This window comes from Lynx canadensis, chromosome C1 (genome assembly GCF_007474595.2).
Source record: "Lynx canadensis isolate LIC74 chromosome C1, mLynCan4.pri.v2, whole genome shotgun sequence".
Classification (NCBI taxonomy): Eukaryota; Metazoa; Chordata; class Mammalia; order Carnivora; family Felidae; genus Lynx; species Lynx canadensis.
The window spans coordinates 78,372,368-78,400,202 of NC_044310.1; the positions used below are offsets into that span (position 1 = coordinate 78,372,368).

A 27,835-nucleotide genomic window follows, 5' to 3' on the forward strand; every position below is an offset into this window, starting at 1 on the left:
GGAAGTTAGCTTATGATCAGAAGTAGGTATATTGGAATTTGGATTGTTTGACCTGGTTGCAGTCTTGTCCTTTTCGAAGTTAAATATTTGTTTTTTTATCCTCTAGCTATGGTTTTTAAAAATCACATTTGTCGCTTAATTTTACTCTGTTTTGTAGGTGGAACCGTCCCAAAATGTCTCTTGCCCAGAAGAAAGATCGGGTAGCTCAGAAGAAGGCAAGCTTCCTTAGAGCTCAGGAGCGGGCTGCTGAGAGCTAATAAACCAAACCACAATTTTCTATGAAGATTTTTCAGATAAAGACAATAATAAACTTATTCACCAAGCAGCAGTTTCTGTGTTAACCTCTTGTTAATGAAACTACAAGAAATAACCTCAAATATAAAAGCAGAGGAGTTGATGGGTTGTTTTTGTTTGCTTCAAGAAACAAGTATAACTTTACATATTGACTCAAAGTTCACACCTGCTTCTTGGGCTTCTGTTTTCCGTGACAGGAGTTGTCCCTCTAATTGTATGATATACAGCTCTCCGTTAAAAAGTCTGGCAAGCAACAGACCAACCATCCACTAGGAAATATTTCTTCCATTCATTTATTGTAACCAGATGGTTAGTGGGAAGAAAAGGTACCTTCAAACTACACCATTTTAAAGTAAGCAAAACGTGCTCATCAATGGCTTTAATTTTTGAGGGAAGGCTGTCCAGTGAAGTTCACATAACATTTCACTTTAATCAGGTGAAACCTTGGAGCAAAAAATACTGGGTCTTCCTTCAAAAGAGGTTCCTTCAAAAGAGATTTTGAAAGGTACATGCCAGATCTTAATAAACATGAAAATAACATGAACAAATACTAACTTGCATATCAAGTTCACATGGAAAAATAAATTTACATGCCTCTTAAGAAATAGCCCTTTGGCCAACAGGAAATACTGTTCAAAATGGGAAATTGTTATTAAAAAGTCCCATGATTTCAGAGTCTGCCTCTTTATGTCCCACTTCCCCATAGCTCAAATTCAGACTTGTGGATTTGGATTGAGTTGATGGCCTTAAGTCAGTTTTGAAGGACTGCTCATTGACACTATGAAGGACCCATCAAATCAAGGATGATGAAAGCTCATCCAGTTTCAGCCTCTAAACTTGGCAGTTACATACTGCCAAGTAGAACACTTTCTGATGGATTTTTGTTTTTAAGCTAATAGCCACTCAACATTCTGAAGCCATGTAACAAATGTTTTTAGGTCTATAAATACAACAAACCATGCTATTAACCCAACATCTGTTTATAAAGGAGTAACTTTACCTGCTTTGCAGTCTTAATTTCTTGTTAATGTGCAAACTTTACCATGCTAAGACTTCAGTAAGTGTACGTATATATATTTTTTTAAACAGCAGCTTCATTGCAATGTTTCCAGCAATGGTATTTTGGCTTAAGTAAAATCTACGAAATACTCTCACTGTTTATGGGATGAGGCTTTTCACAGCATTATTTTAGGTCATTAGTCAAAATAGTTAACACAGTGAATGTACTGGGAAGAAATGTACCAGGGCTTCTAATGCAGGAATTAATCTTTGGATCAGTTCATCCTATACCTCCTGCCATTCCTTCAAGCAATCAATATGTATCTTAAGATGATGGCTTCTTAAAACCAGGGAAAAGGGGTTTTTTATAACTGGAAAGGATTTGAGTCAGAAGCCATTTTTTTAATGCTCAAAATTTTTCCTTAGAATTGTTAAGTTTCCTATGATGGTCACGATGTCCAAATGAACTAAGAGTCATTTGTGTAGGAAATTTTCTTCCACAGTAATGTTTTTAGGTTATTTAGTATCAAAGAATGTTCCATTTCCATTTGATTTGCTGTGACTTTGAGAGCAATACAAGAATAAAGTTGCTTTTCCAATTCTTCACGAATTTCAGTTGGAGCACCACGCAGTAGGTAGTCTTTGAGTAACTGACAGGCTTTTGCCAAGTTTGGTTGTATCACTTCTGAAGTACACTTCATTGTACTCTGATCACAGGTAGTTCGACAATCCGTGCCATAAACACAGTCCAAATCAGACTCACAGTGGCGATCCTTTATAAGTTCTTTCAGGTTTGTCTCTGGCACGATTTTTCTCATGTCCACCATTTTCAAATCATACTTATCATTATATCCTAGGTTTTTGGCACTAATATCACACATGAGGAAGTTTCCATACGGGCCGTGGAAAACATCTTCCACAAATTCCAGAAGTCCTATGGCTATTTTAGCCTTTCTAGGCCATGATGGCGTGAACAACTGATCCATGCTTCTTCTGAACCCAGATGGAATAAAAAGTTCAATGACCCATGGAAGGCTTATTCCATAAAGAGAGGTATATTCAACACTTTCCATCACATAGAGATCACCACAGAATCCCATTAATTTGGGGGTATGTTCTTTATCTTGAAGTATCACCATGAGAAGAAATTCATTTAGTTGAAGAAGTGCCCATGCTGACTTTGCTTCTCCCAAGGAAACCTGGCCATCTTTGTCTCCATCAGCCACCGTCAAGATGAGATTAACCAGTTCAGAGAGGTTTCCTTGGTCACCCAACTTTGCCTGTGTGTATAAGGAATGAAAAATACCTCACATATAATATACATACTAACTTTAGAGGATTACTATGCTAAGTAATGATCTTGTTACTGAATCTCCATAAAGGAACTTAATACATCTCCAAATATCATGCTTACTAAGTGAATAAGTATATTTTATATAATTATAGTAAAACCCACTTCATTAAGTATATATTTTTTTAAGAAATGGCCACCCTAGCTTCCATTAGCCCCTTGGGCCCTGTAGATAAATACAGTTATCCAAGACACTAAGTATTAGTTTTGTCTTATTTATACATTTACTTGCAAAATTGCAGTGTAATGTGCTCATATCCAAAGTTATAATGTGGGTCAATGGAAAATTATTTTCTCCTATTTTGTAGTTAAATACATTAATAGAACTATTTTGTTCAAGTTATATCATTCCAATGATGAAGGTTAAAAAGTATTGGGGCTCCCAGCTGGCTCAGTTGGAGGGGTGTGCAGCTCTTGATCTTGGGGTTGTGAGTTCAAGTCCCATGTTGGGTGTTTATTAAATAAAAACTAAAAAAAAAAAAAAAGTATTTCCCCATGAAGATTCTTGGGATAAATAGTCTGAAAATGTAAACTGTTCAAAGAAAAGAAAGATTTTTTAAAAAACTTATTTTGAGAGAAAGAGAAAGTGTGAGTAGGGGAAGGGCAGAGGCAGGGGGAGAGAATCCCAAGCAGGCTCCCCACTCTCAGCGTAGAGCCCGATGTGGGGCTAGAACCCATGAACTGCAAGATCGTGACCTGAGCCAAAACCACGAGTCGAATGTTTAACTGACTAAGTCAACCAGCAACCCCAGAAAAAAAAGATTTTGAGTGAAAATATGACAGCAATAAAAAGAGATTCTTTCCAAAATTGTAACTATTTTTATCTTTTAATATATTTAATCTTTGTATGAATATTTCTTTAAATCTTTGAAAAATAATTTACAATCAGGGTATGTATACTAATTTTATCCCCTCCCCCATCTTTAATAATGTATGCCAGTTACAGTGTCAAACTATAGAGCAGCTCATCAATTTAATGAATTCCCCTTTCATATCTGGATATTTTTAGCTATCATAAATAATGTTAATATAAACATCTTCCACACATTTTGTTTGAATTATTTCCTCAAGATGGAGACCTTGATACAGGTTAAAGAATACCAACATTTTTGTGGCTTAGGATGAGGTTTTACCAACTCTTCCAGAAGAATATACTGCCTCACACTAACAACATGTGAATGGATATACTTACTTTAAAGAGACTGTAGACCATTTCTTTGAATTTCTGTACAGTTGTTCCCCTAGTTGGCTTATCAAATAGCACTATTTCTTTCCTTGGTTCCAATTCAGTCCCAAAATCAAGATGAAGTGCTTGTTCCATTTGACATTTCACAACACCTGGTAGATTACCCCAAATCCCTAAATACATCTATATGAAAAAAGAATGACAAATTATTCTTTAGGCTAAGTAGAAAATTTTACCACTGTATTTTTAGTGTCCTCTTCTTATAAAAACACACAAAGTAACAAAACATTAGGATTGAGCTTTTGTCCATAACTTTTTAGATTATAAAAGCTATGCATGCTTAAATACATATATTTTTGACCATAATGAATTTTATTTTTTCCAGTTTTTAAATTGTGGCAAAATATTAAAAACATAAAATTTACCATCTTAACCACTTTGGTATTACATTCACAATGTTGTGCAGCCATCACCACCATCCATCTGCAGAACTCTTCATCTCATAAAAGTTAAACTCTATACTCATTAAATAATAACTCCTGCTCTCCCTCCTCACCCACCCCAGCCCCTGACATCACCATTCTATTTTCTGTCTTTACAGTTTTAACTAATCTAAGTATCTCATATAAATGGAACAATACAAAAAAAAAATTAAAAAAAAAAAAAAGGAACAATACAAAACTTGTCTTTTTGTGACTGGCTTATTTCACTTAGCATAATGTCCTCAAGATTCATCCATGTATTAGCATGTATCAGAATTTCTTCCTTTTTAAAGCTAATAACCCATATGTATATACCACATTTTGCATTTCTATTCACCTGCTGATAGACACTTGAGTGCTTCCTCATTGTAGCTACTGTGAATAATGCTGATATGAACATTGTTGTACAGATATCTTTTTTTTTAAAATATTTATTTATTTATTTTTTTTTAAATTTTTTTTTTCAACGTTTATTTATTTTTGCGACAGAGAGAGACAGAGCATGAACGGGGGAGGGGCAGAGAGAGAGGGAGACACAGAATCGGAACCAGGCTCCAGGCTCTGAGCCATCAGCCCAGAGCCCGACGCGGGGCTCGAACTCGTGGACCGCGAGATCGTGACCTGGCTGAAGTCGGACGCTTAACCGACTGCGCCACCCAGGCGCCCCTGTACAGATATCTTTTATAAAGACTCTGCTTTCAATTTGTTAAGGTATATACCCAGAAGTGAAATTGCTGGATCATAAAATCATTCTATGTTTAATATTTTGAGGAATTGCTATATTGCTTTTTGCAATGGCTGTGCCATATCACATTCCCACCAATAGTGCACAAGGGTTCCCAATTTCTTTCCATCCTTACCAACCCTTGTCAATTTCCATTTTTTGGATAGTAGCCATCCTAATGGCTGTGAGGTGGTATCTCATTGTGATTTTGATTTGCATTTCCCTAAGATCAAGTGATGCTGAGCATCTTTTCATGTACTTATTGGCCATTTGTGTATTTTTTTTTTTTTTTGAGAAATGCCTATTCAAGTCCTTCGTACATTTTTAAGTATGGTTGTTTTGCTGTTGTTGAGTTTTAGAAGTTCTCTATATATTCTGGATATTAACCTCTTATCAGATACATGATTTGCAAATGTTTTCTCTCATTCTGTGGATTTGCTTTTTACTCTATTGATATTCTTTTGATGCACAAAATTAAAACAAATTTTTTTTTAACATTTATTTATTTTTGAGAGACAGAGACAAAGCATGAGTGGGGGAAGGGCAGAGAGAGAGGGAGACACAGAATCTGAAGCAGGCTCCAGGCTCAGCACAGACCCTGATGCAGGGCTCAAACTCACAAACCATGAGATCATGACCTGAGCCAAAGTCGGATGCTTAACCAACTGGGCCATCCAGGCGCCCTTTGATGCACAAAATTTAAAATTTTTCTGAAGTACAATTTGTCTCTTTTTCTTTTGTTGCCTGTGCCTTTGGTGTCAGAGCCAAGGAATCATTGCCAAATCCAGTGTCATGAAGCTTTTGCCCTATATTTAAAAAAAATTTTTAATGTTTATTTATTCATTTTTGAGACAGGGCAGGGGGAAGGGCAGAGAGACAGGGAAAGAGAATCCCAAGCTGGCTCTGTGCTGTGAGTGCAGAGCCTGACACAGGGCCAAACTCACAAATTATGAGATCATGACCTGAGGTAAAATCAAGAGTCGGACACTTAACAGACTGAGCCACCCAGGTGCCCCTGCCCTATATTTTTTCCAAGAGTTTTATGGTTTCAGTTCTTACATTTTAGTCTTTAATATGTTTTGACTTAATTTTTGCATATGGCATTAGGTAAGGGTCCAACTTCGTTCTTTTGCATGTGGATATCCAGTTTTCCCAGCACCATTTGTTGAAAAGACTCCTTTCTCTATTGAATGGTGATAGCACTCTTGTCAAAAATTACTTGATCAGGGGGCGCCTGGGTGGCGCAGTCGGTTAAGCGTCCGACTTCAGCCAGGTCACGATCTCGCGGTCCGTGAGTTCGAGCCCCGCGTCAGGCTCTGGGCTGATGGCTCAGAGCCTGGAGCCTGTTTCCGATTCTGTGTCTCCCTCTCTCTCTGCCCCTCCCCCGTTCATGCTCTGTCTCTCTCTGTCCCAAAAAAAAAAAAAAAAAAAAAATTACTTGATCAGATATGTGGGTGCTTATTTCTAGGCTCTCTACTCTATTGATCTATATGTCTATCTTTATTCCAGTAAACATTGTTTTGATTACTGTAGCTGTGTAGTATTTTTTTAATGTTTGTTTATTTTTTAATTTTTGACAGCAAGTGAGTGGGGAAGGGACACAGAGAGAGGATCTGAATCAGGCTCTGTGCTGACAACAGAGAGCATGATGCAGGGCTCGAACTCACGGACTGTGAGATCTTGACCTGAGCCAAAGCTGGACGCTTAACCGACTGAGCCGCCCAGGCACCCCTTTATATAGTAAGTTTTGAAATCAGGAAATATGAATCCTCCAGCTCTGTAGTTCTTTTTCAAGATTGTTTTGCTATTTGGGGTTATTTGAGATTCCTTTTTAATTTTGGGGTGGGTTTTTCTATTTCTGCAAAAAATGTCATCAGGATTTTGAAAGAGATTAACAATACTAAGTCTTTCAATTCATGAACATGGGATATGTTTCCATTTGTTTATGTCTTTAATTCTTTCAACAATGCTTTGAAGTTATCATTGTACAAGTCCTTTACCTCCTTGGGTATGTTAATTCCTAGGTACTTTATTCTTTTCGATGCTATTGTAAATGGTTTTCTTAATTTCCTTTGTGGATTGTTCATTGTTAGTGTATAGAAATACAACTGGTTTTTATGTGTTGACTTTGTTTCTTGCTACTTTGCTGAATTAATTTATTAGCTTAACAATTTTTTTCTATATAAAAGGTTTTTCTACCAAAACAAGGTTTTTTATATAAAAGATCATGTCATCTGCATACAAAAATAATTTTACTTTTTCCTTTCTAATTTGGATGCCTTTTAAAATTTCTCTTACTTGTCTGTTTGGCTAGAACTTCCAGTACTGTTTTGAATACAGGTGGCAACAGTGGGCATTCTTGCCTTGTTCCTGAATTTAAAGGAAAAGCTTTCAGACTTTCACCATCAAGTATGAAATTAGCTGTGGATTTTTCATATATGGATTTTATTATGTTGTAGTTGCCTTCTAATTCCTGCTTTGTTGGGGGCGCCTGGGTGGCTCAGTCGGTTAAGCGTCCGACTTCAGCTCAGGTCACGATCTCACGGTCGGTGAGTTCGAGCCCCGCGTCAGGCTCTGGGCTGATGGCTCAGAGCCTGGAGCCTGCTTCCAATTCTGTGTCTCCCTCTCTCTCTACCCCTCTCCCGTTCATGCTGTGTCTCTCTCTGTTTCAAAAATAAATAAACGTTTAAAAAAAATAAATTCGTTAATTCCTGCTTTGTTGAGTATTTTTATCATGAAAGGGTACTGAATTTTGTCAAATACTTTTTTCCTGCATCAACTGAGATGATCCCAGGGTTTTTTTCCCCTTCATTCTGTTAATCTAGTATATTAAATTGATTGATTTTTGTATCTTGAACCATCCTTGCATTCCAGGAATAAATCCTATTTGGTTACAGTGTATGATCTTTTTATTACATTCATTTTGGTTGGGTAGTATTTTGTTGAGGATTTTGCATTAATGTTCACAAGGTCTGTAGATTTTCTGTAGTGTCTTTATCTGGCTTTGGTATCAGGGTAATGCTGGCCTCACAGAATGAGTTAGGAAGTATTCCCTCCTTTTCAATTTTTTGGGAAAGGTTGAGAAGCATTTAAATGTTTGGTAGAATTCACCAGTGAAGGCAACAGGGTCAGGGCTTTTCTTGTTGGGAGACTTTTGATTACTAATTCAATCTCCTTCCTAGTTGTAGGTCTATTCAGATTTTCTATTTCTTGGTAGGCTTTCTGTTTCTAGGAATTTGTCCATTTCATCTAGGTTATTTAACCTGGTGTACAATTGTTTATAGTACTCATTTAATACTTTTTATTTCTATAGAATCAATAGTAATATCCCCATTTCAGTCTTGATTTTAGAAATTTGAGCCTTCTCTTTTCTTCTTAGACCATCTAGCTAAAGGTTTGTCAATTTTGTTGATATTTTCCAAAAAGCAACCTTTGGTTTCATTGATTTTTTTCTATTGTTTTTCTATTCTCCATTTCATTTCTCTCTCCTGTAATCTGTATTATTTATTTTTTTTTGCTAGCTTTGGGTTTAGTTTGTTCTTTTTCAAGTTCCTTAAGTTGTAAAGTTAGGTTGTTGATTTGAGATCTTTCTTGTTTCTTAATGTAAGCATTTATAGCTAGAAGTAAATTTTTTTTTTTTTAATTTTTTTTTTCAACGTTTATTTATTTTTGGGACAGAGAGAGACAGAGCATGAACGGGGGAGGGGCAGAGAGAGAGGGAGACACAGAGTCGGAAACAGGCTCCAGGCTCCGAGCCATCAGCCCAGAGCCTGACGTGGGGCTCGAACTCACGGACCGCGAGATCGTGACCTGGCTGAAGTCGGACGCTTAACCGACTGTGCCACCCAGGCGCCCCTAGAAGTAAATTTTTTAAAGTCATATTACACAGAAAGATGAAAGGCAAAACTCATCTGTTTCCATTTCCCTAATCCCATACCCCAGAATCAGTCACTATTAATTAATATAAGATCCATAATGGAAGTAATCTTATCTATCTCAATTACCACTATATTCCTAACAACTAAAGTGTCTGGAATATACTGGGAATAAAGGATTAATATCTATTGGATGAGTGAATCAAAGCATACAAAATTAAAGTATATAAAATTTCCTAAAGCTCTGGCTCAAGAATTCTTTTAATAATATGTTAATTTAAGGTAAAAGTAGAGTGCACTATCAGTCTGGAATGTTTATTCATAATGTCCATACCTGATTGTTGGGCTTGGTGGATAAGCATTTCCCAAAGTAAAGAGTCTCTGTAACACAAAGGCTATTACATGCCGGTCCATCAATAACTCCAGTCTTGTACTTGTCACACTAAAAACCAGGAAACAAACACAGTAGTTAATGAAAAATGTTTATAAGAGGAAACATAATAAAGACACTGTAAAGAGATATCTATATTCTTTAAGATGTAGTTCTATGATGAAAAGAACTCAGGCTCTGGATTTGGACAGATTTGAACTTGAATCCAGAGCTTTGCTCTTACTTGCTATATGATGAGGAGAGATCTTGTTGGGACTATATTGTGCAAAAAACTGGAAGCTATTTTTCGCACTTAACAGGGTCTGAGGTGGTATGCTACCTGCTCTAAGATTAGAGGCACTCTTAAAAAATGGTTCTAATTTAAAATAAAAAATTAAAGTACCAAAATATTTTATCGGGTGCCTGGGTGACTCAGTCGGTTAAGCATCCAGTTCCTGACTTTGGCTCAGGTTATGGTTTGTGAGTTTGAGCCCCGTTTGGGCTCTGCGCTGACAGTATGGAGACTGCTTGGGATTCTGTCTGCCTGTCTCTCTCTCTTTCTCCCTCTGCCTCCCTCCTGCCCCTCCCTCACCCCTCAAAATAAATAAACATTTAAAAATAAAATAAAATGCCAAAATATTTTACAATAACAAAATAAAATTAGCTCATGATGTCATCTTGTCATCCTTGAGATCACCCAAAAACAAGAAAATAAGGAAAATAAACACAAACTCCCTAAGGCACAATTAATGAGGATGGCCTACCAAATTCAATGAAAATTATACCAGAGTCCAGAGTATGTTGAGATTAAATAACTGCTGTGATTTTACTTCTCAAAGTTGGCATAGAACCAAACAGATGGTACACTTGAGGGGCAGAACCACCACCCTGACTTACAATGAAAGTTTAAGGGAGCACAAGTTGTGGGAACTTTCAAGGACTCTATTTGCCATCATGAAATAGGAGGACAAGGCAGTGCTGAATGATAAATTCCTTAAAAATGTTACCTATGTTGGAGGCAGTCTGTTAATGAAATGGGTTGAGGGAAAGTATATTATGAGCATCTGCTGGGGAGATAACATTAGCTAAACCAATCTATGTGAATATTTTTGTCTCTATGTTTCTCCTTTTTTCTCTCTTTCACACACACACACACACACACACACACACACACACACACACACACTCTGGACCACAGCAGCCTCATTACTAATACAATTCACTGCTCCAGTTGCTTCCTGTAAGTAACTGGTTGAGGAAGAACTCTTTTTGTTTAGTAACAAGTAATAACCAAGGAAACCAAGATCTACACAGCAAATCTACAAGAAAAAGGAGGAAATGAAATGTTATAAAAATAAATTTTCCAGAAATACGTTGCCATGAAGCAGATCAAGCATACGGCTGTGAATTCAAAGGACTTAATGAAACCGTTCAAAAAATAAGACCTCAAAGCAGAATGATGATGAGATAACAGAAGGAATTGTGAAATAAGCTAGCAGAACTCAGGAAGGAAGAAAAGGAAAAGATCCTAAAAATTAAAGCCATATTATAAATGGGGCGGAAGAAGAAGGCAGACAAGGATAACAACACAGTTAGACTTAAACGAGGGCTAGGTAAGAAAAGTGAGAAAAAGGAAATGGAAATTTAAAAAGAACTAAAAAGAATTTGAGGCAAAATTATGGATACAGAAGATAAAGGATATCCAGCATGTCCACCTGAAGGAGAATGGAACAAGTGGAAAAGAAAAAATATTCAAAGTAGAATTCAAGGCAACTTCGTGTAAGTGAAAGCACACTTCACAGACTGAAAGAACATACAATGTCCCAAGAAAACCGACACAGAATGACCCTTCTGACATATCCCACTGAATTTTACTAGACTTCAAAAATAAATAATCCTTTGAGCATTCAGGCAAAAAGATCAAGGCATCTTTAAAGGGAAATAAATGAGATTGGCCTCAGATTTCTCCACAGCCACATCAATGTTAGATAATGGTTCAATGCCAGCAAAGTCTGAGAAAGGAAGCGTGACTTGCCTTTTCATTTGTGAAAGGGGATATGAATAATACACATAATACTTGACTTATAGCATTATTATGAAGGAGGCGCCTGGCTCAGTCTGTACAGCATACAACTCTTGATCTCATGGTGATTTCAAGCCCCACATTGGGCATAGAGCTTACTTAAAAAAATAAAAATAAAATTATAGCATTATTATGAGGTAAAATGATATAATAATGAATATAGATCACCTGTGATTTTAATAAGTGCTCAATAGTAGGTACTATTATTTTACATACTAAACTTCCTTTCAAGTAAAAGGCATCAAATGTTTTTGAACATAAAAGGTTTAGAAACTATAACTCCCATTAGTCTCTCTCTTTTTTTTAAGGTTTATTTATTTATTTATTTATTTTGAGAGAGAGAGAGAGAGAGAGAGAGAGAGAGAGAGAGAGAGAGAGTAGAGGAGGAGCAGAGGGAAAATCTGAAGTAGGCTCCATGGGAGCCCAAGGACTTGAACCCATGAACTGCAAGATCATGACCTGAGCTGAAATCAAGGGTTGGACGCCTAATCGACTGAACCACCCAGGTGCCCCTGCCATTAGTGTCTCTTAACTACTTGAGAATGGATTTTAGGCAACCAAGAGATGAACAGAGAACCTGAACATGGTAGTCAGTTGAAATATAGAACTGGGATGAAAACAAAACTGGAAATCTACTTCATAATAATTAATGCAATATCTTATAATTACTAGATGCTCATTATGTGTCAGGCACTGTTCTAGTGCTATACTTTCATTCATTATCATGAAAACAAACCTGTGAGGTAGAACCTATTGTTATATCCATTGTAAAAACAAGGAAACAAATAAATATCTGTTAAGCAATCTGCTCAAGGTCACACACCTAAAAATGATAAAGTCAAGATTCCAACTTAGGCAGTCTGGTTCCAGAGCTCATTCTCTTAATAACTATTTTATATATTACTCAGAATGTTTATATTACAAACTATACCAGCAAAAGTTATAAAATTAACAAAAACTAAGAAGGGAAGATGTAGGAAGATGGAAGGTGGCAAAAGGATGTTGATTTCTTTATCTTTAAGTTTTTTTAAATGATTATTTATTATTGAGAGACAGAGAGAGAGACAGAGCATGAGCATGGGAGGGGCAGAGACAGAGGGAGACACAGAATCCGAAGCAGGATCCAGTCTCTGAGCTGTCGGCACAGAGCCTGACGCTGGGCTTGAACTCACAAACTGCAAGATCATGACCTGAGCTGAAGTCGGACGCCCAACTGACTGAGCCACCCAGCGCCCCTCTTTATTTTTAATATTCAAGGTCAAAGATAACATTTACATCTTATAAATCAATTAACAGAGATAGAGGTACATTCAAAAGTATACCAATGATCACTAAAAGAACTAATAACAATAATATACTGATTAAAATTAGGCGGAGTAAAGGAGATGAGATGAATGGAATTATAATTTGGTCACTGCTCGTAAGAAGTAGATTTAGTCTAAAGAAATAGAGGATAGGGGTTCCTGGGTGGCTTAGTCGGTTAATTGTCCAACTCTTGATTTTGGCTCAGGTCATGATCTCACTGTTGGGATCAAGCCCTGCATTGGGCTCTGCGCTGATGGCATGGAGCCTGCTTGGGATTCTCTTTCTCCCTCTCTCTGCCCCTCCAAGGCTCACGTGTGCCTGTGTGAGCATTCTCTCTCTCTCTCTCTCTCTCTCTCTCTCTCTCTCTCTCTCAAATAAACTTAAAAAAAATAAAGTATGTTTTTAAAAGTTATAAAATAAAGACAAACATTAGAAGAGCTAAAAACAGAATACAGACCTTCCTAAATAATCAGAAGGAACATGCATGAAACAAAGAAATATACACCATCTAGAGAAAGATACAAACCAAATGAATCCTTAAAAACAGAAAGTAGGTCATAAAATGTGATACAGAACTAAGTCATATCTATAAATGTCAACAGGATAATCTCATCTACTGAAATAAAAATATCTTCAGAAACCAGTGTCAAAAAAGTTGAAAATAAAAGATAAAAGATAGTACAGGTATATCAGGAAAATGCAAGGAAAACACAATTAAATCACAATCTTATACCAGACAAGGTTGATGTCAGAGGTTAAGAAAGCATTAAATAAGGCAAAAAAAAAAAAAAAAAAAAAAAAAAAAGTCTCTTTACAATGATCAAACATACAATCCACAATGAAGATATTACAGTCATGAGTTTCTATAAGGCAAATAAAGTATTAAAATTCATTAAGCAAAATCTGTAAGAAATAAAAAAAGAAATAAACAGAAAGACATTAGAGCCTAATTGACTTCTCTTAGTCCCTGACAGATAAGGTGTATGAAAAAAAGGATATAAAAGAATTAGAAAGCCTGAATAATAAAGTAGATCTAATTGCTGTGAGAACAGACTTTTCAAATGTTCATGGAACATTTACAAAATTAGACCAAGGGGTGCCTGGGTGGCTCAATTGGTTAAGTGCCCAACTCTTGGTTTCTACTCAGGTCATGATGTCACGGTTGGTGGGATCAAGCCCTGAGTTGGGCTCTGCTGACAGTGCGGAGCCTGCTTGGGATTCTCTCTCTCTCCCTCCCTCTCTCTGTCTCTCCCCTGCTTGCATGCTCTCTCTTTCTCAAAATAAATAATAAATAAACATTAAAAAAAAACAAAATTAGATGAAAATCTTAATACATTCCACACAGTAGATATGGCAGAAACAGTGTTCTCTAATCACAACATGATAAAACTTGAAATTAATAAAACATCTATCCATACATAATTAAATGTTCTTTATTTTTTTTAAATGTTTATTTATTTGGAGACAGAGAGAGGGACGTGGAGAGGGGCAAAGAAATGGGAGAAAGAGAATGAACTGAAACCAAGAGTTGGATGCTAACCAACTGAGCTACCCATGTGCCACTAAAGGTCCTTCTAATTCTTGAGAATCAAAGAGAAAGTTCAAATTGAAAATTTAAGTGTCTAAAAAATAACAATGATAATTTTTAAAAAATCAGAAACTAAAAATAAAACTAATGATAAAGGTAAAGAACCATTTAGAGTAGAATTCGAAGTCTTAATTATGTTAACAAACAGCAAAGAACAAAACAAATGAATTAAAAATTCAAGAAATTGGAAAAAAAAATTAATCCAAAGAAAGCAGAAAGAAGGAATTAACCAATTAAAATAACAATAGAAGGCTATGGTATATTCCTATAGTTGTAAGAATTCCTCTGACCTTCATCTCCCAATCTCTGCTTTAGACCTCTTGCTCTTTTCTGGTTTCTGCAATTACCTTTTGATGGTTCTCTGTGTCTGTCTGGTTCCCTCAGTCTGATGACATGATGTGGCTCACAGATCAGTCTTGCCCAGCTCTGGTTCTTGATACATTGCAACCTACTAGAGGGCCAACCCTGGGCTTCTCTTGTGTGGGATAGGGACTGAGGATAATTTCTTGATCTTTCATTTTGGGGGCTTAAATTTTTCATTGATCCCAAGGAAAAAGCCAAAGCACAGTCGAGTCTGGTAAGTATTCAATGTTTGAAGAGGTCAGCACAGGTTCCTCAGACTTGCCTCCTGGGCCCCCCTACCAATACTTTCTAGTTTGCTGGGAGGATAAGGATAGCCCTGAAAGAGATGGAGTGCTCTGTCCATGTGTAGAGTTAAACGCCAACACCTGGGGGTTGTTGCCCTTCAGCTGTCACTACCAGAGAAGCTCCTGGATAAGCCTCCACCGTGCTTGCTTTCTCCTTCAGACCTGGCTGTAACCAAGAAGATGAGGTTTCACTTTCATAGGAGGAGCAGAGCAATCTAGTTCCTACACCCCAGTTTGGGGAGGATCACATGGGAGATGCTCGATACTTCCTTCCCCAGGTCAACCTCTGGGGATTTTTAGGGAATGCAGAACCATCTGTTTGGTATAAACATTATCTGCTTGTAGCAGATGGCCAGCAATTTCACCGGCATATGTCTTTACTAAGGCGAAGATGGTGGGAGTTCGGAGGCCTTACTCAGGAGCTGCAGCAAAACCTCCTATGGTTACAGGTTAGAGTTTCTAATGAATTTAGATCACATAGACCACATCCTCTGATCACAAAGAAATAAGAAATCAACAACAAAAATAATGTAAACATAAACAGACATGTTTGGAAACTAAAAAGCACATTCCTAACTATTTTGTGGATTAAAGAAAAAACCACAATGGAAATGCAGAATATTTAGAACGAACAACAACAAACGTATACATATTAAAACTTGTAAGATGCAGCTAAAGGAGTTCTTAGAGGGAAATTTATGGCTTTAAATGCAATGATGAAAAAAGATAAACTGAATATAAATAGTAAGCATTCAACTAAAGAGGCTTAAAAAAGACCCCAACAATAACAGAGTAAACCTCCAAAAGAAGAAGAAAAAAAAGCAGAAGTTAATAAAAAAAAAAAAAAAAGATCAATAATAGCAACAGTTCTCTGAAACTTTAGCAAAGGAGATAAACCTTTAACAAGACTGATCATGAAAAAAAGGAGGCACAGATAAGGATTATTAGGAAAGAAAAGGGTAGGGATAGTGAATAATATAAATACTATGGCAATACATTTGAAATGAACAGTTTTTCTAGAAAAATAGAAACAATAGAAAAGATGCAAGAAGAAACAAAATATGAATAAGACTGGTAAACATTAAAAAAAAATTGAACACGGGGCTCCTGGGTGGCGCAGTCGGTTAAGCGTCCGACTTCAGCCAGGTCACGATCTCGCAGTCCGTGAGTTCGAGCCCCGCATCAGGCTCTGGGCTGATGGCTCAGAGCCTGGAGCCTGTTTCTGATTCTGTGTCTCCCTCTCTCTCTGCCCCTCCCCCGTTCATGCTCTGTCTCTCTCTGTCCCAAATAAATAAATAAACGTTGAAAAAAAATTAAAAAAAAAAATTGAACCCATAATGAAAAATCTTTCCCTCCAAAAGTCTTGGCTCAAAGTACAGTCTAGGAGGACCTCAAGGTGCCATTTAGGATGTAGTACTGTTTCTAAGTGGAAAATGGTTAACAACACAAATGTCCATCAACAGGAGAATGGCTGAATAAAATGAGGTGTATTCATACAGTGAAAGACTATAGAGTAATTAAAATGAAAGAACTCAGTAATTAGCTCAGTAATTAACTCAAAAGAACTCAGTAACTAAAATGAAAGAACATGGAAAAATGTTGAAAACATAATGTCAAGTGGAAAAAGTTACAAAATGATAGGTGCAGTTTAATATCACTAATTAAAGTTTAGAAACATACAGCGCTCCTGAGTGGCTCAGTTGACTGACTGTCCAACTCTTGATTTTACTCAGGTCATGATCCCAAGGTTGTGTAATCAAGCCCTGCGTTGGGCTCTGTGCTGAGCATGAAGCCTGCTTAAGATGCTCTGTCTCTGTCTCTCTCTGTCTCTGTCTCTCTCTCCCTCTGTCATTCTCCTCCACTCATGTTCTCTCTCTCTCTTAAAAAAAAAAAAACAGTTTAGAAACATGCAACGCAATACTATATATTGTTTATGTCCCTGTACACATATAGTGAAAGTATAGAATATGATGGTAAGGACTCACAGCAAATTCAAGATGGTGGTTACCCCTAGGGAGGAGGAAGGAGAATATCAGGAAGGATAGAGAGCTTCAATTGGATCTGTGATGCTTTTCCCTTTTAAAAATGAAGCAAATATGGCAAAAGGTTTGTTAGGTAGATGGTAGCTCCATGGGTATTTGTCATATTGTTTTCTGTATTTCAGCATTATTCTAATAGCTTTTTGTGTATAACTCTTTAATCTTCACAACCTTCCAATAAAACAGATGTTACCATAATTTATCTCCATTTTATTAATAAATAAATTAAGGCAACAGAGGTTAAGGAATTTGCAGAGCAGGTTAGTGGTAGTGCTAGAATCTGAAGCGAGATAGTTTGCCTCCAGAGCCTGTGCTTTTATTTTTTATTTTTTATTTTTTTTTAATTTTTTTTTCAACGTTTATTTATTTTTGGGACAGAGAGAGACAGAGCATGAACGGGGGAGGGGCAGAGAGAGAAGGAGACACAGAATCGGAAACAGGCTCCAGGCTCTGAGCCATCAGCCCAGAGCCCGACGCGGGGCTCGAACTCAGACCGCGAGATCGTGACCTGGCTGAAGTCGGACGCTTAACCGACTGCGCCACCCAGGCGCCCCGAGCCTGTGCTTTTAATTAGTGATTGAGGTAAAAGAACCAGAGTGACTTAATCTTGGAGAGAAACATGTAGAGCAGATTTAATAATGGCTGAGTCAGATGTCCATCCACAGTGTTCCTACCAAAGGGCTCTGGTCACATTCATTCCCTCTGCATAAGCAACTCAAAGTAGGGCCAGAAGTTCCATCTTTGTTTCCTTAGGACTTTGCACAATGCCTGACACATAATCAAATGTATATAAAAAGCACTTGCTGAACAAATGAACAAATGAACTGTGTTCTTGGTTTTCATGCAGAAATAGCACATTCTGTTGTGAAGAGCTTCTGGAACAGGACTTAAAGGACTTAAAGGATCAAATGTCCTGAGATTTGGCTCCTGAATCTTGAGGAACACTCGATTCATAACCTGCTCCAGGTCAAGATTTAAATGTGGCCCTTTCCACGACATTATTGCCAATGAATAATCTTGAGACTGTATATTTCCTTCCTGATACTATATTCTTCCTCCCTTCCTTCTTTATATTCCCAGATCTAACATCATTTATGTTCATGTTATCTTCCCTGGTAGAAAGGCAGAGACAAAGTCATATTCATCTTTGAACCTCCCCTTTCTCTCTAGCATACAGAAGAGAGTTTAGTATTTTAAGTATTCAGTAAATGTTTATTAAATCACCATGATAAGGAGCACCTGGGTGGCTCAGTTAGTTAAGCGTCGGACTTTGGCTCAGGTCATGATCTCATGGTTTGTGGGTTCGAGCTCTGCATCGGGCTCTGTGCTGCAGCTCAGAGTCTGGAGCCTACTTCAGATTCTGTGTCTCCTCTCTTTCTGCCCCTCCCCAGCTTGTGCTCTCTCTGTCTCTCAAAAATTAACATATATATATATATATATATATATATATATATATATAAAACGATGATAAAAAACATAATGGTTTTGATTTCAAAACCTCACTGAAGATAAAATTAGTAATTTTCTATAATCCATTCAACATTAAAAAAAAAGAATAAATCAGTATCTTACTGGTAAACTGTTAAGCAGTGAAGACAAGTCTGACATTCTGCTATAAGAATCAGTTTCTTGTTTTGAGCAAAGGCCTCAAGCCAACCCTGCATCAAAGAGGTAGTCACAGACAACAGGCTCTTCAACTTGTGGCTTCTATCACAAACCAAAAGCAAATTTCCCACAAGCTTATATGAAAAGATTGGTTGGCCACATACTGTTTTGTTTGTTTTTCAGGCATGGTCATACACACAACCTATAATCACTGTCAGCAATCTGATCTCCTAACTAAAAAGATACAGATTATAAAGGAGTTCAACTTCACAATAGGATACTCAGCAAAAAACATTAAAGGTTTTTCCAGTTCTAAGATTTTATTACTATGAGGATTCTCCCATACTCTGCCTTTGCTTGCACATACCTAATAGTACCAGAAGATGGCACTCTTCAGCTAAATTTTACAAAACTCATTGGTGCTGAAGGAATAATTTCATGAACTGTGGAAACTACCTCAAGGGGTGATAACAACAAATAGATGTATAAGTACCAGGTCTTAAATCATTTTCTAAGATACATATTATAAAAATGTATTTTAGACAATCTTACAATTTCTCTTTAGGACAAAACAGCAGAGTTGGTCTCTTAACCAGTGCCTGAAAATTCTCCAAGTCTAGTCAGTGCGCTCTCCAATATCTATATCAGCTATTTTTAATCTTCACCACTCTCTACACTCTCGCTGTATCTCCAGCCTCTCTCCTTTCCCCTCTTCCTGAATTCTTTCTCTCAACCATTAATTGTGCTTATCATAGACTCTCTTTTCCTCTCCCTACATGTGTGCACATGCACACACACACACACACACACACACACACACACACACACACAAGAACCCTCTCAACTCTTTCCTTCCCTTCTGTGATAACATCTGTAATATACTTTAAAATTATTCAGTGTACACAGTGTGATATTTTTGTTTTTAGTCCAGGAATGTATAGGGGCTCCACAAGAGTCCCAGTCAGGTAATAAGGAAGCACATGCTCCAAGGTAATACATGCTTCTATTGTCCACATCTTGACTAAGATTGACCCATTTGGGGGATTTTATTAATTACCAAATTAGGATCATATTGGTGAAATTTTTAGCTTGTTAAATATTGTAGTGAATGAATGTTAGAAATGGACTATCTATGGTGAAATTGAAGGTATTTAAAATATTTGGATTGGCTAAAATATGAAATATTCCTTATCTTTTCATAATGGGGGTAAAAAGAAGTACTTGGAGTTAACAGTTTTACAACAGAGATTCTCAAACTTTAGGGAGATTTAGATCTCCTGAAGTTTGTGTTAAAACACAGAAAGATGGGGGGGGGCGGCGCCTGGGTGGCTCAGTCGGTTAAGCATCCGACTTCCGCTTAGGTCATGATCTCACAGTCCGTGAGTTCGAGTCCTGCATCTGGCTCTGTGTTGACAGCTCAGAGCTTGGAGCCTGGAGCCTGCTTCGGATTCTGTGTCTCCCTTTTTCCAACCCTCCCCCATTCATGCTCTGTCTCTCTCGGTCTCAAAAATAAATAAACATTAAAAAAACCTAAAACACAGAAAGATGGACCCAGATGTCAGTTTCTGACTCATTTAGTTCTCGGTGAGGCTGAAAATCTGCATTTGCAGCAAGTTTCCAAGAAGCGATACTAATGCTGCTGGTCAAAGAGACCACATTTTAAGAATCACTGGCTCAGAATTTCTAGTTGCCTGATGCTAATTATAAGGGTAACAGAAGCTTGTCTCTGGAGTATCATTGCTTCTGCTTTGAATAAATCTTTCATGCAAATAGAATACTGAAAAGGACAGAATAAAAACTTTAATAAATTTACAGACTGATTGTATTAAAAGTTTTGTGACTGCTTACAAATAAAAATGGGCTGAATAAATGCCTATATGTGTAGCAGAAATCACATCATTATAGGGGCACCTGAGTGGCTCAGTTGGTTAAGTGCTGACTTTGGCTCGGGTCATGATCTCACGGTCCGGGAGTTTGGGCCTCATGTTGGGCTCTGTGCTGACAGCCTGGAGCCTGCTTCAGATTTTATAATCCAGTAATATGGTGGTGCAGGAATAGTTAATACTCACCTGGAGCAAATATTTTCAGTAGCTACCCTTATCTTTCAAAACAGAATCTAAGGAGTGTGCATAACCAAACTGGATGAGGTCAATTTAAAACAATTTCTCAGCCAAAAGGTAGAAGCAACCCAAGGGTCCACTCATGGATGATGGATAAACAAATCGTGGTATATATGTACAACCTTAATATTATTCAACCTTAAAAAGTAAGGAAACTCTGAAACATGCTACAGTATGGAGGAACCCTAAAGATATTATACAAAGTGAAATAAGCCAGGCACAAAATGACAAGTACTGTGCGATTCCACTTTTATGAGGTATCTAAAGTAGACACACTCATGGAAATGGTGAGTAGAATGGTAGTTGCCAGGGGTTGGGGAGGAGGGAAAATGGGAAGTTCTTGTTTAATGGGTATAGAGTTTTAGGTTTGCAAGATGAAAATGTTTATGGAGACTGGTTTCACAGCCATGAATATACTTAACACTACTGAACTATACACTTAAAAATGGTTTCAATGCACTGTGGAAAACAGTATGGAGGTTTTGTAAGAAATTAAAAATAGAACTACCATATGATCCAGCAATCCGACTTCTGGGTATATATACAAAGAAAATGAAGTTATTGTCTCAAAGAGATACCTGTTCATGTTCATTGCAGCACTATTCACAACAGCCAGAGTATGGAAACAATCTAAGTAGGTTCACCTTGCTGGCTCAGTCTATAGAGCATGTGACTCTTGATCTTGGGGTCATAAGTTCAAGCACCACGTTGGGTGTAGAGATTACTTAAAAAAAGTTGAAAAACAAAAAAAGAAGAAGAACCTGTCTTATAAAAAAAAGATTCGTCCAATGATGGAAAAATAAAGAAAATGTGGGGGAGGGCGGTGTATGTATACATATATATACATATACATATATATATATATACACACACACACACACACACATACATAGGTATACATACACAAATATGTATATATATATGCATAAATATACACATACACACATTTTATTAATTCATATATATACATATACACACACAACGAAATATTATTCAGCCTTTAAAAAATATGGAAATTCTATCAGTTGTGACAACATGGACGAATCTGGAAGGCATTATGCTAAGTGAAATAAGTCAGAGAAAGACAAATACTGTATGGTATCACATATATGTAGAATTAAAAAAAAAAGTCAGGGTGCCTGGGTGGCTTAGTCAGTTGAGCATCCAGCTCTTGATTTCAGTTCAGGTCACAATTTCACAGCTGGTGAGATCCAACTCCGGGTCGGGCTTTGTGCTGACAGCACGGAGTCTGCTTGGGATTCTCTCTCCCTCTCTTTCTGACCCTCCCCTACTCTGTCTCTCTCTCAAAATAAACATTTTTTTTTTTTTAAAAGTCAAGATCCTAGAAACGAAGTAGGAAAGTGGTTACCATGGGCTGGGGAGTGTGGAAAATAGGGAGAGGTTGGTAAAACAGTACAAATGTTCAGTTAGATGATGAATAAGGTCTGAAGATCTAATGAATAACATGGTGGCTGTAGTTTATAATGCTGTATTGTATAAATGAAATCTGTTGAGATTAGGACTTAAATGTTTTCACCCCCCCCCCAAAAAAGGTAAATATGTGAAGTAATGGATGTGCTATTTAACTCAAGGGAGGGAATCCTTTCCGAATGTGTATGTATATCAAATCACTACACTGCACCCTTAAAAATCTTACAATTTTGTCAATTATACATCAATAAAGCTGAAAAAAGGTAATGAAAAACAAAAAAAAAATGATTAAGGTGGTAAATGTTAGGGGCACCTGAGTGGCTCAGTCAGTTAAGCATCCAATTCTCAATTTCAGCTCAGGTCATGATCTCACCATTAGTGAGATAGAGCCTGGAGTCAGGCTCAACGCTGACAGCTCCGAGCCTGCTTGGGGTTCTTTCTGTCCCTTTCTCTGCCCCTCCCCCATCCAAATAAATAAGTACACATTTAAAAATACAGTAAATGTTATGTTCTGTATACTTCACCACAATTAAAAAAAATTTAAACCAAATCAAAACTGACTGATTTCCCAGCACAGTTCCTAGAAACAGCAGTCTATACTTGCTGTCAACTCTTATTTCCTCTTATCCAAACTTAAGCTTTTATTCCCTATGTCACTGAAAGGTGCCATCACCCATGCATCTGAAGGAATAAACAGTGAGTTGTCTTAAACTTCTCCTTCTTCCCTGTTCCCCCCACATTCAATTGGTCACCAAGTGCTGGCAATCAAATTATTTCCTTAATATCTTTGAAACGATTTCCCCCCTCCATTTCCACCACTAACGCCATGATTTAAATCCTGACTGCTTTGTCCCTGGATTACTACAACAACCATAAAACTGGTCTCCCTTCCTGTGGCATCTCCTATCCAGCCCACCCTCTCTACCACAATTGGTGAAATTCTTCTGAAACATAAATCTGACCACTTACTTCCCTGCTTAAAAACTTCTGTTGACTTTATACTGCCCTGAGGATGGAAGGCAAACTCCTCAACAGGACGTAAATGGTCTTTTATGATTTTGACTCTGCTATTGTGACCTCCGTAAATTGCTCCTCATACTCTGCTCTAGCCAGGCAGTTCCTGGAATGTAGCATTCTTTCCTATCTGAATGTAGCCGTGCACAAGCCTCCTCCTGCTTGCAATGCCTGATTCTTCAAAATTCAGCTAAGATACAAGGAGTCTTCCAAGGAGTCTTCTGGGATGTTCTCCGACTTCCCAGTAAAATATCACAGGGGACATACTTATATTGAAAAAATATTAGTTGTTTATTGGCAATAGTTGGGACATACTTACACTCAAAAAACAAACTCATTTTTAAGTTAAATTCAAATCTAACTGGGCATCCTGTTTTTGTGTTTGTCTGTTTTGCTAAATTTAGCAACCCTACTCCCAGTCTCAATTATGTGTTTTTTGTTTATTTTTCCATATCCTCTAGTAGTCTGTAAGCATCTTCAGGGAGGGGACATGTCTTATCTCTGTATCTCCCAGTTCTAGCAAGTACTGGTAAGCATGTAACTAAAATATCATGGTGTTTATTGCTGGCTTGTTTCTTCTAAAAAATCTTTATTTTTGTAATCTCTACACCCAACATGGGGCTTGAACTCACAACCCCGAGATCAAGAGTAATTTGGTCCACCAACTGAGCCAGCCAGTTGCCCTGCTGGCTTGTTTCCTCTAAACTGGCTTTAACCCTTAGTCTCTTTATTGCTTCTCAGGAATTATGCTAATGGTAACAATACCACCTGTTTCAGGATTACAGTGACCACCACATGATATAAGAGAGCGCAGCATTAACACACGAAGGTCACCAGAAATGCTACTATAATCTAAACAGTAACATTACCCCTAGAATAGGGCTTATGTTTGTTAAGACTTGAAATACACTTGTTTAGTAAATATTTTTCTGTAAATTCACCAGGAAGAGATTGGTAATCTAACTCAAGCTGACATAAAAGAAAATTATACTTTTCTTAAAAGGAAAAAATTACGCTTCTACTCTGAAGACAGTATGTTCCAAGTGGATTCATTCCATATATTTTAAAAACAGAGGATGACAACACAAAATGAACCTCTAGAGTCATATAATAATTTATTCTAAGCAAATGCAAAGCTAAATGAAATCGTTATGTATTACTATCTAATTGAAAACATAGTTCTAAATATCCTAACTTTCATATATGTTAAGCTAGTTGTTTTAAGCAACAAACCATTATTTCTAGAAATTAGATCTTTAAAGAGACTATAATAAAATTCAGGGGCTCCGTATCTTTTATTGCTTCCACTTTAAAGCACATGCTCAAGTAATACTCACAAAAGTTCACCAGCATGAAGTGAGTGATTCCTCATTACTATGCAGATAGAACCTCAAAACCAACACTCTCCATCATTGAGGAATATGTCAGAAATACCAATATTAAACAGTGTTGTCCTGAAAATTACATGGAAGGAAAATTTCTCTCCCTGTCCTTACTCTTTTTTTCTTTTTTAAAGAAGGCAGAAAACTACACAGTGAAAAATTCCTTTATGACTAGGCACCAAGTAGAACTTGCTGAAATAATGAGTGAATTAGTGATTTCTGTAATCAGAGAAAATGTACAATGAACTATACAACATATTCTAATTAGCTTGGTGGATAAAAGAAAAAAGCACAACTGGAAAAAAACAGATCCTTCCAAGAGCATTTAATTAGGGTGAGTTAGTGGTTGCCCCCTCAGTTTCAGAGAGAGCTGCCTTCAAACAAAGAAGAGCAGAACCGTTCTCAGTGCTTACAACGTCCACCAAGTTAACCTTGGCTTCCCCTGGTAAACCACCCCCACTGCGTTTTCTTCTCAAAGTTTTAAAAGCCTACTATTTAAAAGCCTGTTATGCATTTCACTGGAATCAAGTTCTAAATAATGGATATAACAGTGGATAGTATCATACTATTATTAAAAACTGAACACAAGAAACTTTAATTCAAATTGCAAATCAATATACAATGTGTGAAATTAATTCCAGTTTTAGCTCCTAGCTTCCTGGAACCTTAGATAAGAAACACATTAACTTTATAACATCTTTTAATAAAAATTATCCACTGATTAGAGAAAACATCTCAGGTAAATAATACTAATGTTCTATACTGATTTCCAATGTTGAAATTATCAGAAATATACTTGATTACTAAATTAGACTAATTCACACATAGTATATAATTTATATGAAATACATATCTAATTTGTTCCACATTCCAGGTTTGTGTTTTAAATTTACTATAAAAGGACAAAAGAGGAAGATCTATTAATTTATGGGCAGCCAAACGGCCCAACAACCAAGGCTGTGGTTCAGTGGCTACTAATGCATGTTCTGGGAATTCTCAGATCTAATGTTAATCATCAAATTGCTCTTTGGGATAAAAGTACTAAAGCAAGCCTGATTTGTAACTACAAGGAGAAAGACATTCCTCAAGAACCCACCTAATTCTTTCTATTCTAGAAGGCCTACAGAAGTTTCTACATCCCCTAGGAAGCCTTTCTCTACTATTCTACCCACAGAGATGTGTGTTCATTGAAGCCTTCTTTCTTTAAATTGGTGCAGTACAACTATCTCTGGTACAAACTAAATCATTTTATTATTTTATTTTTTAAAAGATTTACTTATTTATTTAAGTAATGTCTGCACCCAATGTGGGGCTTGAACTCATAATGCTGGGATCAAGAGTCACACACTCCACCAACTAAGCCAGCCAGGTGCCTCCCAACTAAATCGTTTTAATCCAATCTGATGGTCTTTGGATGTATCAACTTGACCAGGCTACAGTCCCCAGTTAATGAAGCAAACAATAATCTAGGTGTTGCTGGGAAGGTATTTTGTAGATATAACTGAAGCCTGTGATCAATTGCTTTTAGGAGAGGTTATACCAGATAATCTGGGTGGGCCTGATTCAATTAGTTGAAAGACCTTTAGAGAATTATTGAGGCTCCTCTGATGAAGAAGAAATGCTGTCAGTGGACAGCAACTTCAACCCATGCCCAAGAAGTTCTGACAATCTACCCTGTGGATTTCGGCCTCGTCTAGCCAGCTCCCACAACTGGGTAAGCCAATTCCTTGTAATAAATCTCTTTAAAAAAACTGAGATATAACTGACATGTAACATTATCCTAGTTTAAGGTGTACAACAGAATGATTTGGTATTTGCATATACTGTGAAATAATCATCACAGTAATTCTAGTTACCATCCATTACCACACATAGTTAAACATTCTTTTTCTTGTGATAGTTTTTTTTTTTTTAAGTTTATTTATTTATGTTGAGAAAGAGAGAGAGGGGGCACTGGGGAGGGGCAGAGAGACAGTGACAGAGGATCAGAGAGCCCAATGCAGGACTCAAACCCAGGAACTGTGAGATCATGACCTGAGCCAAAGTCCGACGCTTAACCAACTGAGCCACCTAGGAACCCCTAAACCTTTAAAAAATTTTTTTCAAAAAAAAAAAAAAAAAAGGGGGTGCCTGGGTGGCTCAGTCGGTTGGGCGTCCGACTTCGGCTCAGGTCATGATCTCACAGTTCGTGGGTTCCAGCCCCGCATCAGGCTCTGTGCTGACCGCTTGCTCAGAACCTGGAGCCTGCTTCAGATTCTGTGTCTCCTTCTCTCTCTGCTCCTCCCCCGCTCATGCTTTGTATCACTCTGTTTCTTAAAAATAAATAAGTGTAAAAAATTTTTTTTCTCTTTGAGAAAGAGAGAGAGAGAGAGAGAGAAAGAGAGAGCACGCGCATGCGTGCATGCGCGCGCACATGATGGGGGAGGGGACAGAATCTTAAGCAGGCTCCACATTCAGCATGGAGCCCCACACAGGGCTAGATCCCATGAACCTGGGATCATGACCTGAGCTGTAATCAAGAGTCGGACACTCAACTGACTACGCCACCAAGGTGCCCCTTACTATATATTTCTTTGGGTTCTGCTTCTCTCCTTGAACCTTGATTGATATAACTGATCATATAATGTGCGTGTGTGTGTGTGTGTGTGTGTGTGTGTGTGTGTGTGTGTGTTATCTTCCCAGTCAGATTCAAAGGCATAAACTTGAGAAAACAATACTAATGATGATTTACTGAGTACTGTGGGCCAGGCACAGTGTTAAGCCTTTCAATACATAAGCTCATTTTATCCTCACAACCACCTGATGAGACAACAGTATTACCAATCCCCACTTTACAGAGGTTAAGAAAAAGCTATCTAGCTAAGGAATGGCAAAGCTGGAACTCAAGCCTGAAGCTCATTTATTCCAATGCTTATGCTCTTAACCACTATAATAGCTATGACCTCTCATATACAAATGGAAAGAGAGAGGGAAAAAGACAAAGATATACAGAGAAGAAGAAAGCTGTGTAGGACAAGATAGACTGTGATTCTTAAATATAAATAAACTGCTTATCACATTCTGTTGGTCACCTATGATATCTAACTCCTAAACAGTGATCTCAGCTTGGAAGCAATGCTCTGAATGGAACAGCCAGGGCAATCTTCTGGAGAAATTTCTGAATTACAATGTTATAGTTATAGCAATATCAAATATTAAGGTACTTGCCCCAGGCCAAATGGAATCAAGTCAAAGACTTGAGAACCTTCTCTATATTCAATAGATATGTTACAGTATCATTCAGTAATAGAAAGCCATTGTAACTGGTTCAGTTCTACTTTATGTCCATAAAATCTGTGAT

General features: G+C 37.4%; 2 protein-coding genes across 2 annotated transcripts in view; one reads left to right on the top strand and one right to left on the bottom strand.

The window, feature by feature from the left end:
• The window catches only part of RPL5 (ribosomal protein L5), a 27,414-nt gene extending 27,017 nt beyond the window's left edge, over nt 1-397 (top strand). The window contains exon 11 of the mRNA XM_030323654.2: nt 158-397. Within this exon, the coding sequence (XP_030179514.1) occupies nt 158-257 (100 nt within the window). The 3' untranslated portion in view covers nt 258-397. The remainder of the gene's footprint in view (nt 1-157) is intronic.
• The window catches only part of DIPK1A (divergent protein kinase domain 1A), a 110,711-nt gene continuing 82,967 nt past the window's right edge, over nt 92-27,835 (bottom strand). Inside the window, exons 3-5 of the mRNA XM_030324970.2 lie at nt 9,246-9,353; nt 3,837-4,013; nt 92-2,573 (exon numbers count right to left, since the gene is read on the bottom strand). Of these exons, the coding sequence (XP_030180830.1) occupies nt 1,761-2,573; nt 3,837-4,013; nt 9,246-9,353 (1,098 nt within the window). The 3' untranslated portion in view covers nt 92-1,760. The remainder of the gene's footprint in view (nt 2,574-3,836; nt 4,014-9,245; nt 9,354-27,835) is intronic.